Source organism: Emydura macquarii, unplaced genomic scaffold (assembly GCF_026122565.2).
Source record: "Emydura macquarii macquarii isolate MOO-44397 ecotype Brisbane River unplaced genomic scaffold, CSIRO-AGI_Emac_v2 contig_2457, whole genome shotgun sequence".
In the NCBI taxonomy this organism is placed as follows: Eukaryota; Metazoa; Chordata; order Testudines; family Chelidae; genus Emydura; species Emydura macquarii.
Genome location: NW_027132594.1, coordinates 1299966 through 1317141, shown reverse-complemented (window position 1 = coordinate 1317141; position 17176 = coordinate 1299966). Strand labels below are relative to the sequence as shown.

General features: G+C 40.1%; 1 protein-coding gene across 2 annotated transcripts in view; it reads right to left on the bottom strand.

Moving 5' to 3' along the window:
* Positions 1–1040: 1040 nt before the first annotated feature.
* The window catches only part of RMDN2 (regulator of microtubule dynamics 2), a 73680-nt gene continuing 57544 nt past the window's right edge, over positions 1041–17176 (bottom strand). The window contains exon 10 of one of the 2 annotated variants that reach the window (XM_067562661.1): positions 1041–4089. In XM_067562661.1, the coding sequence (XP_067418762.1) occupies positions 4036–4089 (54 nt within the window). In that variant the 3' untranslated portion in view covers positions 1041–4035. The remainder of the gene's footprint in view (positions 4090–17176) is intronic. The other variant, XM_067562660.1, reaches the window with a different exon arrangement.

Sequence of the window (17176 nt, the reverse complement as noted above, 5' to 3'; positions counted from 1 at the left end):
AGACAGTCCCTCTCTCAAACAGCTTATAATCTAAATAGACAAGAGGTGGGAAAGGAAACAGAGGTGAGGTGACTTGTCAAAGCTGACCTGGCAGATCACTCACTGACAGAACCCAGAGTGCCTGAGTCCCCAGCCATTGCTCTGTTCTCTGGAATACACTGGCTCTTAATACATTTCTAAAATCTCTGCGTGGTTTTTTTTTTTTTTTTAAATTCAGTGAAACATTTTATTGAAAAGGCTTAATGTTTCAAGGAGAAGAAAAACTTCTCTCATTTTTCATTCTAGTATTTTGTTTACCAGTGACATTAAATGCAGGGGTTACACAAACATACAATGGAACAGAACAGCTTGCTTTTTTATACACTGCCAGGAATTATCTCATAGGCTGTTTGATTTGTTTCAAGGTCTACTTGAGAAGATCTCTAGTACATAAAGCACTAAAAATCAGAACATAACTTTATGTATAGAGGAAAATTCAAGTGCTGCTGGAAGTGATGTTGGTGATTAAATAGGTACTGCTCTCTCCTCTGAGTTGGCATTGAATAAACGTTGGAGTATAGTATTAGTGGCCACCAGGGATCCTGGAAACCCACTTGCCACAGAAAAACGTGGAATTTGCGTTTTTACAGCAAATCTTTAGATTTTACATTTTGTGAAAAAATAAAAACATACACAGTAGAATCCTGTGCCACCAGCACACATACAGGAACATGGGAAATTAATGCTTCAGCCCCAGGCAGCGGGGCTCCAGCTGTCAGCTTTCATTTTAATCATGGAACATGGATTTTTATTGGAGAATTTTGGGGGTTTTATTGAAGGAAACTAGGATTCCTGGTGATCACTGTACCCACAGGAGTTGCTGTGTTTTGGGTAAGAGTTAAAAAGGTAGGTTATGACTTCTTATGCCCATTAAAAATCACAGGACCATGTTCCAATGTAGGTAAATCCCCCAAATTCCATGAAGTTCACTAGCGAGTTCACTATTGCTATCAACTTTACAAGGAAGATGTTCAGATACTCTGGTGAGGGGCAGAAGTATAAAATGCAAAGATATATATAGAGACACACAAATAGGTAGATAGATAGTAAATCCATGTCTATCTACATTCCCTGATAGCTTTTTCTCCATGTTTTTGATGTTTTTAGTATTACAAGAGTTTTAAAAAATATATTCAATTGGATATAGGAGTTTTCACTTCTTTTACTAAACTGTTTTGTCACCTAGGGCTTTTGAACAGCTTCTGCATTGTTTCCAGAGGTGGCAGTTTAGTGAATTTAGTGAAGGTTTTTTGATTCTCCAGAATGAAAGATGGTATCTCTCTAAACATAAAATTTTTAGTATGACAATCCCACACTTACTGTTGATATATGATCTACTAAATTAATATTACAAAACATTATTGAGACTATAGGCTCTTTGAGACAGGGACTGTCTCTTACTATGTGAATGTATGGTGCCTAATGCAATTTAACTCTGATCTATGAGTACGACTCCTAGGTTTTCCAGCCATAAAAATAATCACAGCAAGGTTGGAGATCATCAAGCAATATCTGAGAGTATTATTACTTTTATTGCAGTAAAGCCATGTGCTCAGCCCTGTACAACAGAGAACAATGTGCTTTTTAATCTAAGTATAAAGAAATGTGACAGAGATCCAAACAGATTGGGAGAGCAGGAGAAAACAATAATACTAGTCAGCATGATAAGCAGAGGTCACAGCTATGCCTGGCACTTCCACACTGCCTATAGGTCCCAAGAGGTTAATGAAGTCAATCAGTAGCTCACTAGAAGTGATGAAACTAGGGAAACAAGGTGGGTGAGATAATATCTTTTAATGGACCAACTTCTTTTGGTGAAAGAGACAAGATTTCAAGCTACACAGTGCTCTTCTTCCGGTCTTTCACTAACAGAAGTTAGTCCAATAAAAGATGTTACCTTACCCACCTTGTCTCTCTAATATCCTGGGATCCACGCGGCTACAACAACATTGCATGAAACCTGGTAAGTCAGTCAGTGTTCCTCTCCTGGATGTTTTAAACATAAAGGAGAACATATGGCCCTTTGTTTGCAATGATGCTTGCTCTTGCTCTTCCTGCTGAAATGCTACAGTGAATGGCTGTGGGTAATTCAGTTTGTTACAAAACCAAGTTTTTATTGTTTGAAGAAAATTACTTCTGAGCTAAAATTTGGCATGTAAAGCTTTTAACCTGAGAGCATTGTTTTTAAATCAATTTTTTTTTTTAATTGCTTCAATAATTTTAACGGTTATGAGATTTACAAAATAAATCACAGACAGTTTTATAAACTAGATGGGAAAGTCCACTCATGTTAACTGGTAAAAAGGAGAAAAAGAATTGGAAAAAAAATGCATTTATAAAGGAGTAAATTACTTTTTGATACAATTGTATGCAAAGGATTTTTCCACATTTTGATTCATAAGTTGCACACAATTAACATAAAATAGCTTTTAAAAAAACAAACCGTTTTGTCACTCTTATTATACACAGATTAACAATTTTGGGGCAAAAATTAAAATGGCAGAATGCTTTAGTTCAGAAAAACTGCTGTGAAGAAGCACAATAATTTAATTTGTAATACAGCATTTTATAAGAAATGTTAACATGTGGATTTAATCCACATTAATTGACACAATAGGTTCAATGGTTAAAGGTAGCAATAATGTGCATATTAAAATTTTCTAATCTACTGGTTTGTGGAATAATGGTAAGTGTTTTGAACTACCATGTTCAGTAGGTAGTCTGGACTCAGTTCGAGACTCAGAGCCAAATTCACAACATATATATGTGGGTCCAACTCCATTGACTTCAGAAACTTGGTGGGGAGGACAATTGGCTAAAGGGTCAGTGGAGTTCTACTCTTTTAAAATAGCTGTGAATTGGTCCTCGCTATCTCACTTTCCAAATTAGCAGGCAGCAAACGCAGTTTTATATATTCACCTGTATTTGTTTAATTTATGAAAATATTTTGTTGTTTCAGCCACATACTTTAATTCAGATTAAGATCCTGATCCATAATTTATTGAAGGCAGTTGGAGTTTTTCCACTGACTTCAGTGGGCTTTGGATCAGACCCCAAGCAAACAAAATGATCTCTCTGCCTTTCATTATTTAGAATCCTGCTGTTCTATAAACTCTTGGTTTGCTTAAAAAGAAGCAGGTCTCAATTATTACATATGTATACATAAGCCACATTACACAAATGACATGGAAGATCAACAAAGGTTACACATGGGGGAGGGCTCTCAAAGGCAGACTGACACGGCATCAAAGACAAATGACCCAGGATTCATCTACCTGTTGGGACTCAGGTATCACAACTCTAACAGATTTAACCAAAATATTACATTTCATTGGTCTGATCTTTAATATTTTACTTGAACAGGTTTCAAGTAACATAAAATATAACTTTAAAACATGATTTATAAAGTTTTCACATTTCCTTCTAAAATCAAAAATAGGCTAAAGTAAAAATAACCTTTTTAAGACGATCCCTTTTTCCTTAACGTCATCAATATTATACATTTGTTGTGAGTAAAAGCAGAGGAACACACATACATATTTTTATGATGTATCTTCATATACATTTATATAGATCAATTGGTAGAGATATAATTTAATGCAGAAACAAAAAAATTGTTCCATACAATCCTGTGCTAACATTGCAGTTTCGTTGATTAATCAATCAAAGAACACAGTTAATGCACTTGGCATTCTTGCCTATCTGGTGTCCATTGCCAGAAGCGGACTTCATATTGAGAGATTATACTTCCAGCAATAGCAATTTAAAACAAACTGTAGATCCAAAAATGAAAAATAAAGCTATGACTCAAAAAGACAGAATGCATCGTTTTCATGCCTAACTGCCATCCACTTAAAGGGCCTGATCAAAAAATGACTGAAGTCAGTGTTAGTCTTTCCTCTAGCTTCAATGAGCTTTGGATCAGATTACCAGTGACTAAGTTCTGTGATTCTTCTACAACATAATCACAGCATGAAGAGTTAAAAGTGCTTTTTATCACAGCTGCAGCGTTAGAAGTAAAGCTTCTAAATCTTTCTGGGCCTCTTTATCCTAAGACAGAAAAACAAACAAACATGCAATTAGATACGGAATGCCCTTTGTGTTGCAGTTTGTTTTATCATGCTAATATGTGCTCATGAACGTTTCTCTTAACAAAAGATGTTCCATAAAATTAATAGCCACAGAATGTACAAAATTACAAATTGCAGAACTCGTTAATTTTTCTTTTTCAAATTATCAAAAAAGTAAAGTATGGGGGTGGGGGAAAGTAGAGCCAGATGGCAGCTTTCTTCATACAGCTCTGTTAAAGCACTTCCACCTTACCTGTAATAAGGTAAGCAGTGGTGCTAGGCCCTTACTTTTATGGGTGTAGTTTGGGTCAAAAGACCTTTGGCTTTGTATTTTGTGTGGAAGTTTGTGTGATGTGAATACACAAGTGTCTAAGAGGATGTTTCTCTGAATCTTTTTTGGAACGCTATCATCCAATTATCAAGAAAATGTGGGAAACATACCTAACAATCTAAGGCCAGATCCTGGCCTAACCCTATGTGACAATGCACCGTCCTCCCCTTCACCCAGTTCCAGACCTGAAGTGGGAGAGAAAAGGCTGCTTGCTTGGTCATTCCCCCTCCCCTTTACATGTGGATGAGGAATTGGGGAGTGCTATAGTTTTGGCTCCATCCCCCCAACACTACAACCAGTAGAGTTGAGGCAACATGGGGGCAAAAGGTACAGTTCAGGGCCTATAGTACAGCAGATTACTCTCACTTGGAAATAAGTGGGGAGCAAGCAAAGAACTTTGGGCTCCTCATAGGTCATTTTGTAGGTGAACATCTTATACTAGGGCTGTGCCTAAAGGCAAAACCTGGGCAACAATTCTTTTGAAGGTTATAAGTGAATAAATTTTGGCTACTAAATACAATCCATTATACAAAGGTGGGGTTATTTATATAGGATATCAGCACTAAAATACGATATTCTAGTTATTAAAACAGCAATTTTCAGGAGAAATATCAGTGTGTTACTTCTCTCTGCCCAAGCACACATCTTCACCTCTCAAAGCCAATATCAATTCAGATAAAGCTACATTTTTAAAAGTCTGTACGTGATGCAAACAAGTAGGGGTGGAAACACCTGATTCACATACACCAGTGCAGGGTTCACATGCACCAAGGCATAGGCATGCATACATCAGGTTTTTGTACCCATATTTTCAACAATAGAAGCCATGGTTTATTTCCCAGCCAAGATAACTCCGCAAAGGAAATTTTCTAAAAGAAAATTCTGCAGACCAAGACAGTGAAGTAATCACTTAACTTCAGGATCACCACATTATTCAACAAAAAAACAAAATAAAACCTGGAACAAAATATAGAACATTTTAAAATATAGTTTATGGGTGAATAAACTCCTGCTGCTCTTTATTTTGGTTAGTTGTCTATAATAGCATGGTGGAATAAAGAGAAATATTTGAAATTGATAGAAAACATATGTAAGAAATGTCAAACTATATTATACTATCAGGCCGGATTAAGGCATTAATATGCTAGCTGAACAATTCCCTTGAATATGTGCTCTCACTGGCAACAATAGGCTAAACTATCCACCTAATCATTTATCAGAGCCTTGAAAGGCACATATTGTGCACTCTTGCCAAAATATTCTTAGTAACAAAGAAATGCCACATTATATTCTGCACCCCTTAAAGTCCATGCCACTGCACCCCCTTACAGTGTCTGGTCCAAGAATCTTAATACAGAGTTGAAAAATACATAATCCTCGCATCAAGAGACTGCCACAATCTTGGTTCAGAAGAAGTACACACAGGTTTACAAATTTATGACTGTTTATTCAATGGAATTCAGAAATGATTTTCAGGGCTAAACTCAGAAATAACTGCCGGCATTTTCTTTCTACAGTTAGAAAAAAAGAAAGTTCTATTTAATCCTAGTCTTTTCACACTTCTCTCAGCCAAAAGCTATAAATACGAGGATATGACAGAACCTGAGTCTGTAAATTTTGTTCAGTATTTCAAAGACTGATTGAGTTCTTTATTCACACCACAAATTATATCTTTAAAAATAGCCCTCCAAAATAGTTTTGCATATTTATCTCTTTCCTTAGAATAAAAGGAAGACGAATACATTGGGCAATCTTTTCTGAGCTGCAATTCATCCAGAGCCAAAGGTTGGGCAATCTTTCCTGCATCTGTCTCTGCTGCTAGGAAAATAAATTAGAGAAAGAAACCACAATGTGACTGTTCTAAAAACTACTTGAAAGAAGAGACTGGTAACAATACACAGAAGCTTGCACCTCTGGGGTGTCAGTCCTAAGCCAGACCATACCAGTAAAGGCTGAAATCTTTACTATCTGAAGACTAATTGATGGCCTATGTGATTTGAGTTGTTCCATCCAATGATAAGAGACCATACTGCAAAAAGCACAATTGGCATTTTTGCTGGCAATAACAACAACAAAAACAAAGACTGGATGGAAACAGAGCTATTACATCACCCTTAGATGAGGTCCCTCCAGGTGAGGTTTGTGGCACATTGGCAGAGAAGAGAAGCCTGCACTGCTGTTGACTGTGACCCTGCTTTATGGAGGAAGAACTCAGATTCCAGGGCTATCAACCTGGCTCATGCAGGTGCAATGTGGAGGTAAAGGAGCAGATCACTGATTGTTGTGAGGAGTAGAGGATCACTGGTCTTGCATCTGGACAGCTTTCTCCCTTAAGGTGTTTTAGAAGTTCACAGGATCCCTTATCTTTCAGGGACGAACAATCATACTGGTCCATTTTTTAGATGGGAGGATGGGAAGGCTGTGATCTCCTTCTCGAGGAGAGTTAGTCAGACCAGGAAAGTCTTTGTTGGCAAGAGACCCGGTTGTTCATTTTTAGGCTGAAATCAGCTCCAGCTGAGTAGGTGGGATGAATTGCGATTTTGAACTTTGACTTTCTACTGAAAAAACACACATTTTTAAAATGCTTCTAATATATTTTTTATAATCAAATGTGAGTTCCATATGTTCTGTGGGCCATAAACTGCTCCCTAAAGGACATTTCAGGTCATAGGCTCATCCACCACCTTTTTCCTCCCTCTCTCTCTCTCTTTTCTTCATGTTTAAATGTCTCTCTTTCTTCCATCAACTTCAGGGAATTAGCAAGGGAGAGAAAGATCTGGGGGATTAGAGAGAGAAAAAGTAAAGAGGCAGCGGAGAAAGGGAGTAAAGAAGAAAGGGAGGTTGTTGGAAAGAGGGGTTTGCTGGATCTAGTCTGCAAGTGTTCTGCACCTAATTTCTGAATATTTTTCTTTAACTGCAATTAAAAATATGGGATAAAGATAAAAGTCTTTTTTTACCTCCCATCTCTCGGCGACATGTTTCCTGATGCATGAAACATACTAAGTACAATGGGTGTGTGTGTGTGTGTTGGATGATAAAGCACCAACTGTGCATCATTGGGAGATGATACATGACCGCAACATTGTCAAAATGGGTGTACCAGCCAAGCAGAACATAATGGTGTGCTACTGGGGCCAATTCTATACTGATGTCCATCATGTATGACTTCACTGAAGTCAAGGGGGCTGCAAGGCACATTATATCAGTTCAGAGTCTGGCCAACTGGGTCCAAAGCTATATTCTAATATTCATTTAATGACAGCATTGAAGTTACCATGTTCTGAGATCCATTCTCATGACTTCTGGTTACAGCTATGCAATTCCTATACAGTTCCATGAGATACCCTAGAGTACAGTACAAGAGAGACCCAGTCACGCACAATGGTGGCCAATTAGAGATTAAAATCTCTTGTGGATAATATATTTAGTTATATGAACTAAATGCTGCCTGTTCCCAATTTAATAACTACCACAGGCACTTCATAAATAATAAGTGTGACTGCAGTAATCATCAGTTTAAATATCATTTCATAATATTGTATTCCTCCTCAGATATTTCAATAAATCACTGCAGTCACACGCTTGCAATTTTCTGTGTTGTTACTGTATGCCACAAGACAGGGCGTTTTAGTCTCACATATTTCTAATGTCTTCCTCTGGAATTGAGTCATGATTTCTCAAGGCTTCTAATTATCGATACCACCAATATGAAAAATGTGTACATGACTTAATAAGCCCACATCTTCTAATTACCACTTCATTAAAAAAATTAACCTCATAATGATTGAAAACTCACATTTCAGCTATTTCTAAAATTTGTGTTGCAGAGGTATATCTTTTATAAATTACCTGAGGTTCAATTTATATTGATCATCAGTTACGTAAAGTTTTATATCCTGGTTGGTTCTTTGTCCAAACTCGAAAACCAAATTTCACCACTAATTTCATTTCATTTTATTACAGTAATCAGCAGCATATCCCAAACTTTTGAACGGTGAACCTCCCTTCAGGAAAATGAAACTAATTGCACCCCCTTTCAATCCTGCCATGTGCTGCCCATCTCAATTTATACTTCTACACACCCCTAGCTAGCCCTTGGTGCATGAACTGGAAGGCATGGCCTAAACTTTGAGGAATGCTGTAATCAATCATTTTTATTGCACTAACAACTATGTTCAAACTATGTTATATTTAAGGTGACAGTTTTTTTGGGGGGGGGGCTGGGAGGTATAGTGGGGCATGTAAGACAAGGCTCCTAATATCAGGACATCTGGGCAATGGTCACCATACTTATATTTGAGAGGATGATGCCATGAGTACTTAGTAACTAACCATCAGTTTCATCATATCATGTTAAACTCAATACATAAATGAAGGATAATTTATCAATATGTATAAAAATTACCATACAAGCGTGCCCCCAACCAAAAGAAATGGAAATATCCAGGTCATCCTCTCCATTTATTTTTTTGGACTGTGAAGAATGTAAACAATAGAAAAAGTCAAGCCTTTTGGCAATAACTTAAAAACCATGTAGATTATAATGTATGAGAGGGAGGTAAAAACAGACCACACATTTTGAGGTTCTAAATTTATAAAACAGGAGACTAATACCTTCTATATTCTCTCTTTTTTTTTTTTTTTTTTTTTTTTTTTAAGCAGCATGTTCCAGTTGTTAGTCTGTAAGAGAAAATTATGGCACCCCCAGGATTGCCTATTCTGGCTGGGCCCTTCATTGAAATTCAAATAGTCATATTCAGTGCAAATGAAACCCCAACCAAATCAATATATAATCCCTTTGGTATTAACTTCTTCAAAAACAGGACATAACCCATGCCCTCCTTCTCTGCTGCAATCCATAAAAGTTCTGATATTCTTGAACATGTGGGTTTAGCAAGATTTCTAGCTTTTTTTCCATGGCAGGATTATGGAAAGGGGGTAGCCTCTCTATGGTTAAGATTGAGATTTATTTTTTTAACTAGAAGCCTGATTCCTTTCCAACCCCCCAAAACCTCAATAAAGCTTATTTACACTTGTGGAATCAAAGAATTAATCATAAAATTGATTAATAGAAGGCCTGGCCTGAAGTTGTAGCCTGAAACTGAAATTAGGATAAAGATGTTAAAGTCACACAAGAGGTCTCTGAACCACACCCGAGAGGCAAGTCTCTGTTATGAGCCTTAAGCCTTATTGAAATCTGAACAGACTTCACCTGTTTTGATAAGTACCAGTACCTGCCCCCCTTTGTCTTACTGGCCCCATAGAAACTTACTCCATAGAAATTAGCATTTGAACAGGTATTGTGTAACCACTCATCTTCAGGTGTTAGCCAGGGTCCCTGAAAACCTGATTGTATAATCAAGTTACTCATTGGGTGTTCCTGTGAAGGTGTCTGGTGTGCCCCACTGTGCATTGTGATTGTCTTTTCTGTTAAGTATAAATTGTTAATCAAATTCCACTATACGATCAACACGTAAACGAACCTAAGCAACCCCTATATAAGTCTTTCGTATCTGGTAGCCAGGTGAAGTACATTTGCCCAGCATCCAGACATGCTGCTTGACTTCCCTATAGCCACCTGGGTTTTCCCTATGGCTATAGTATTCCCCATAGCTATGGTTATGTGATTGTGTGTGTCACAATTAAAGCTGCACCCGATCCAACTCTAAAATGTAGCAGTGTGATTCTTTTCCACGACACACTTAAAATTTTGTACTTTTGTAATTTTCTTTCCCATGCCAAATCTACAAACCAACTTGTCACAGAAATTTCAAATTAGGTTTATTTGCAATATCTTGGCAAGATCTAGTAAGGATGAACAGATTTTGAGATTGGGAAAAGCACATTTAAGACGATACAGGAGTATTACAAACATGAAAATAGCCTGTTATGGTACAGCAGACTTTCAAACGGTGTCAAATGATTGATGGAGACTGCAACTTTCTCTCCCCCCCATATACACACATTTATGTGTGTACACACACAAATAAAATATATACACACACACACACACAAAATAATATATATATACACACACACACACACACACACACAAGTGTATACACATTCTCTCTCTCTCTCTCTCTCTATATATATATACATGCATATATAGTGCAAAAATAAACGTGTGTGTCTTTAGCCCTTTCTTATGCAGAGTGTTGAAAATGTGACTCCATCACGAGGGAGGTTTGTCATGGTGATTTATATATACACAAGAAAAACTCACAGGCTGAGTTCTTCCTGTGCTGCTGCATTCTTGTCCAATATCCAGGGATTCTTCATTATTTTCACATTCCCCAGCTAAGTACCCTGACTCATCTGCCTCCTACTCTTAATCCCACAAGTTCCAGATCTTAATCCTTGCTTCCAGTCCCACATCTGCCTCCTCCTCATGAACTTTTTAACATTTGCAAGACCTGCTGTAACCCTTAGTAGGCCCATGGCTCCTGCTAACCTACCTAAGGTCATGCCTATCAGGAATAAGGCCCTGTGACTGCACCTGCTCAGTGCTCCTGACACACAAACGAGCCAGTTAGGCTGCCTGATGGACAGCCCTACCTGATTAGCTGAGGAAGCTAGCAGTCCAGCTCTTAAGAACACCCTCCCTGTACTCACTTCTCACCAAGCCCTGCTCCTACTCTGCTCTTCCACAGCTTCAGCCCAGATCCTGTCCTGCACCCAGCCTTGTTTCCATTCTGTCCCTGTCTTGCTCCTGCCTCAGAACCACCCCTGCGCTCCTACCTTCTTTGACTCATGATAATCTGGTTCTGACCCTCAGCTCTGATTTCTGACTCTGTCCTCACTCTTGCCTCTGGCATTTGGTCTCTGACTCCAATTCTGACCCTGGTTCTGGTCCTGTCTTGATCTCGGCTTTGGCATTTGGACATTTGGGCATTTAGCACTAGGCAAAAATGACCGCCTATGACCCTGTCTCCTGACAGTGCTTTCACTGTGCATTTCTATAACATTCAAATGTGTGTTTCTTTTGTCTACTGTGCTGTTGTAGCTGTGTTGGTCCCAGGAATTAGAGAGACAAGATGGGGGAGGTAATATCTTTTATTGGACCAACTTCTCTTTGCGAGAGAGACAAACTTTCAAACTACACTTGAAGATCTCTCTGTAGCTTGAAAGCTTGTCTCTCTCACACAAAGAGAAGTTGGTCCAATAAAATATATTACCTTATCCATCTTGTTTCTTTTATGTTTAGCCTTAATGCTGAATTTCCTGTTTTTAATGGTCGTTTTTTGATAACTACAGTATTCTGATACGTTTTTACCACCATTAACATACTTATATATAGTCTCAGTCTTAACTCCAGTTTAATATAGTTTTTTGTCTGGATTTAAGTGAGGTTTTGATATATCTCCCAGTGTAACTGGATAGCTCTTTCTGCTTTGCTCTTTTCAGCTCTTCTGAAATTACAACTCTTTTTGGGGGTGTGGAATCAAAGAATTAATCATAGAATTGATTATAGAATGCCTGGCCTGAAATTGATTATAGAGGGCCTGGCCTGAAACTGGGTAGCCTGAACTGTGATGGAAGCCCTCAGGTTAAATCACTGACAGAATGCCCCAAACTGAGACTGAGATAAAGATGCTAAAATCCCACAGGATGTCTCAGGACCACAATTTAAATGCAAACTCCTTTTGTGAACTCTAGCCCTTTTGAAATCTGTGAACAGACATCTCCTGTTCTGATAAGTATCGGGGGCACGTGCCCCCCTGTCTTCCTGGCCCCATAGGAACTTACTCCATACAGATTAGCATTTTAACATGTAATGTGCAGCCACCCATCTTCGGGTGATAGCCAGGGTACCTGAAACACATTGTATAATCAAATGGCTCTTTGGTCTTTCCTGTGAAAACATCTGGTGTATCCCATTGTACATATAATTGTCTTTCCTGAACTGTTAATCAAATTCCACTATATGATCAACATGTAAATGAACCTAAGCAACCCCTATATAAGTCTTTTGTATCTGGTAGCCAGGTGAAGTACATTTGCCCAGCATTCAGACATGCGGCTTGACTTCCCTATAGCCACCTGGGTTTTCCCTATGGCCATAGTATTCCCTATAGCTATGGTTATGTGATTGTGTGTGTGTCACAATTAAAGCTGCACCCGATCCAACTCTAAAATGTAGCAGTGTGACTTTATTTTTCCTCAACAGGGGAATAGGGAAGGTGGGCATTTATAACCACTGTTCCCCGTGTTTATTTTTTGTATGAGGCCATGGATGATGGAACCTTCCGATTTTTTCATGTAGCATATCACTAAATCTTTTACTATACTGTCCGATTTACTGCCTAGTGGTAAATTCACTGTTCCCAATAGGCAAGCATGGTGCCTTCATTGTAGCATATAAAAGCTAGTGGTCTTCTTCCTGTTTTGTTTTTTATTCCTGAACATGTTAAAATTATACTTTTAGGTTCTTGCTGCTACACATTTCACCACTGACAATATACAAGATTCTTTGTTAAAAACAAGGAATCGGTGATCTCAGTTTTGCAGCAATAGGTCTCCTTTGCCTTCTGAGAACTGTGTTTTTAATACTGTGTATATACACATGCTCACACCTTTTAAAATTTCACATGACTGTTCATATGTTCAAATTAAATTGTAATGTTTTTTCCCCCAAGATTTAAAAAAGTACTCTTTTCATTTCTGTAGTCCACTACATCTGCTCTGGACAAAATGTATATAATGCCTTTCACACTCTCAGTTTCTCAAAGCACATTTCAAAGTAAAGAGTGTTAGTAATGGTAGCGCAAGGACCACTGGCCAAACAGACCAGCCATTATGCATTCAACCATAGTTCACACACAGCTTTGAACATTTTTATTTTACTGAACATCTCTGTTTTATTGCGAGGGCAAATGTTTCCCAGGACCCTAAGGTTATCCACCTGGAGAGCATCCAGAGACAGGCAGGACAACGTAATGCCTTATGCACTTCTGACTGTTCAACACCCCTTTACAATATGAGATTTATGGCCAGTGGAAGACCGTATGATTCACCAAAGCCTTCTGTGTAATACAGGGGATAAAAGAAAAGAAACCTAATATAGTAGCATAGTATCAATTTAACCCTCAGATCTAGATTGTGACATTACTCCTGTATTACCTTGCTTTTAAAAAACTGCGTACAAGATCGTGGCCCCTTTGGCTTCAGAGATGCCAGGCTGCCCATTTCCAAAACCTCATGCTATGGGGACTTACAAGAGCAATGACCCTGATGGATAATAATCATCTTTGAGAAGTCATTTGTCATTTTACTTGAGGACTTTTTTGTGCCCCTTCTGAAGAATTGCTCCTGGTTTGAAACTGATACATTGAATTTTTTTTCCTTCATGAGGGATATATTATCTATTTAGAGCTGCTCCCAGCTGGAAGCACCCCCCCTAGGAATAAGTGCACATTCTGTAGCTGGGAGAGCAGAAAAAGACAGAGGATATTTGGGTGTGACTACTATCCTGGATCTATGTTCATTTAAACCAGCTGATGATTGGCCCTATGTTTTCTAGGATCAAAATTCATTAGGGACAAAGATGAATATGCTGATGGCCTGATTTTCAGAGATGCTAAGCACCTGTAGCCCCCACTGAACTCAATGCAAGATGTGGGTGCCCAGCTGCTCTCAAAAATCAGGCCATCACTGACTATTTCTAGCACTTATGCAGCAGCATAAATTGTACAATAACATGCTATAAGTGCTTGTTCCTTAAAACCCATTGCTGCATCCTTCCAGGGATTTTGGCACGTAGGGCTGGATCCACAAAGGGAACTAGGTGTCTAACTGCCACTTTGGACACCTAAGCCCAAAATTTAGATCCTCAAAATACCCACTAAGCTGCTGCTTACCTCTGTAGGCACCTAAGTGTCCTCTGGTAAAGTCTCCTGATGCCACCAAACTGCTTGGTGACTATACTCCACCAGAATCCACAAACTAAGTGTTCCCCTGCCTATTTTGCCTGCAGGGCCTAATCCAGTAGGCATTCTCAGAGACTGCCTACCAAATTGTCCCCCCTCCTCCACAAAACACAGCCACGAAAGACGAGGTGGTGGCAACAGCAGCTCCCTCATACTCAGAAGTTCCAGCACTCACCCAAGATCTATGAGACCAGGGTTCAAATCCCTACTCTGCCTGATGTGAAGCAGGGTCTTGTCCCCCTCCCAGGTGAGTGCCCTGACCACTGGGCTTTAGGGTGTTCTGCAGTGGGTCACTCTGTCTCTCCTGTTGAAGCTGTTCCAATTTGTATGAAATACTTAAACATTAATTAAACCTGAGAAATACAGAATGGTTCTATAGCCCAATGGTTAGGGCACTCACCTGGTAGACCCAGGCTCCCATCAATATCTAAATAATTCATACAAAGTGGAACAGCTTCAACAGGAGAGATTCCCACCCCCGAACTCAGGAGTTAGGGAACTCACCTGAGAGATAGGAGACCTGGGCTCAAGTCCCTGATGCAAATTAGACAGGGTGGGGATTTGAATCTGGGCAGGAACCTGTGTAGAAGGGGGGGAGGGCCTCCAGCGCCAGAACTGTGGCCCCATCCCCGAGGGCCTGCCCTGAGGCCAGGCTGGAAGCCAGTGCTGGGCCATGTAAGAGCCTTCCTGGGAGCTGGGCTGCTGTGGGGAGCCCCAGACCTTCTACCTGCACTGGATGGGGGGGCTGGAATGCCCGAGAGCAGCCCCCAGACTGTGTCCCCACTCCCGGTGCATGCTGTCTAAGACAGGTGGAGGATCTGGGAGTTTCCCGAGGCAGCTCTTACAATTGCCCAGCTCCAGCTTCCGGCCTGCCCAGAGGGCAGGGCCTTGAGGGAAGAGGAGGAACAGGAATGGGGCCCCATGGTGAGGCCGGGAGGGGAGGGGGAGAGGTTTTAAGGCCCACCTCAGATCCCCCTACCCCTTTGCCAAAGAGGCTGGCACCAGTAGAGGGGCTGCGCTTTGCAAGAGGGAACTGATCACCTTATCAGCTTCCCCTCTGCAAAGCGCAGCCCCTGCCACCACTGCTCCGTGCCTGCCTGAGGCTATGATGTCCATGTTAAGTGGGTGGGCATGGCACCCCCCCGATTCCCCTCCAGTTCCAGCCCCCTGCAGCTGGGTCTCCCATGTCCTGGGTGAGCACTACAGCCACTGGGCTACTAAATATAAGGGAGCCACTACTACTACCACCTCCTCCATTTTTTGTTAGAAAGGGGGGTGACTTGGCTTAGGCACCTAATTCCAGGAGAGGGTTCATGGCTGAGAGTCCCAAGTAGAGGGAGGCGCTTACTTCTGGCCCAATGTTAGGCACCTAACTCCCTTTGAGGGCTGGGGCTTAGGCCACACCCCTCTCCTCAGTATTTCCTACTGGCTAGTTTAGGCAGCTCCCTGTCCAGCAAACTGGCCTTTGTGAATCCCATTCTTAGGCACCTAACTCTCCCCATGCATTATATAGGGAGTGTAGGTTGCCTAATCTGAGACTGAATTCCATTAGGTGGCAGAACACTTAAACATTAGATATTGCAATGCTGAGTCTAAGTCCTCTTTGTGGCTCTAGCCCTTCATCTATTATTTATTACTTGTATTATCCTAGAAGCTAGGACTCGCAGTCATGGACCAGGCCTCCATTATGCTAGGTGCTGTACAAAACAGAACAAAAAGACAGTCCCTGTTCCACAGAGCTTACAATCTAATTACAAGACAAGAGGCAATAGGTGGATATAGACAGATGGGGAAAAGTACAAAAAAAACACTGAGACAATACTTGTCAGCATGATAGGCAGAGGTCTCAGCAAATCAGCAGCCTAACTGCAGTCAAGTTTTTTGTAGAACCCAGAGCAAAGTAGAGTTTTAAGCAGGGGTTTGAAAGAGGATAATTAGTGAGTTTTGTGGATGTTTATGGGGAGCTTCTCACAAGCATGAGGGTCAGGATGGGAGAAAGCACAAAGGTGCTTGTTTGAAAATTTAACAAGTGGACAATGGAAGCTGGTATCTTGGATCGCTCAGAGGAAGGAGTCAACTTTTCATTAGTGAATGAGAGATGAGAGATAGGGTGGAGATAAGTCATGAAGGGCCTTGAAAATAAAGACAAGTAGCTTATATTTGATATGATAGAGAAGAGAGAGGCACTGAAGGGATGAAGGAAAGGAGTGCCATGGTCAAATGGGTGATGGGCTAGGAAAATTATCTTTGCAGCAGCATTCTGAATGGATATCAGTGGGACAAGACTGTATTTGTGAAAGCCAGAGTAAAGGATGTTGCAGTAATAGAGACACAGGATGAGAGCCTGGACAAGGGTTTTAGCTGTGTGGATGGACAGGAAAGGCCATATTTCAGAGATGTTATGCAGAAAGAATTTTCAAGACTTAGACACAGCCAGGAAGTGAGGACCCTAAAAAGAGGTTCGAATCCAAGATGATACCCAGGTTACAGGCCTGAATGACAAGTAGAATGATAGTATTGTCCACAGTATCATTATATTATGCTTCTGCTTTTTCTGTAAATGTACACATTTCTCAATAAGAGCCAGTCTTTAAAAAAGAAAGTATAATCAAAGAATTCCCCTGCTGAATTGACATTTTAACCACCTGAGAAGATGGCTATGATTACAGTTGGAAATGACAGATTTCTAGCATGACGGTGACACAATCTTAAGCCATATGTCAGATGACAAACCTTGAGACTCTGCACAATTATACTGAAGTAACCTGAAGTAACACTAAATACTTTCTGCCTGAATTACTTCCTCT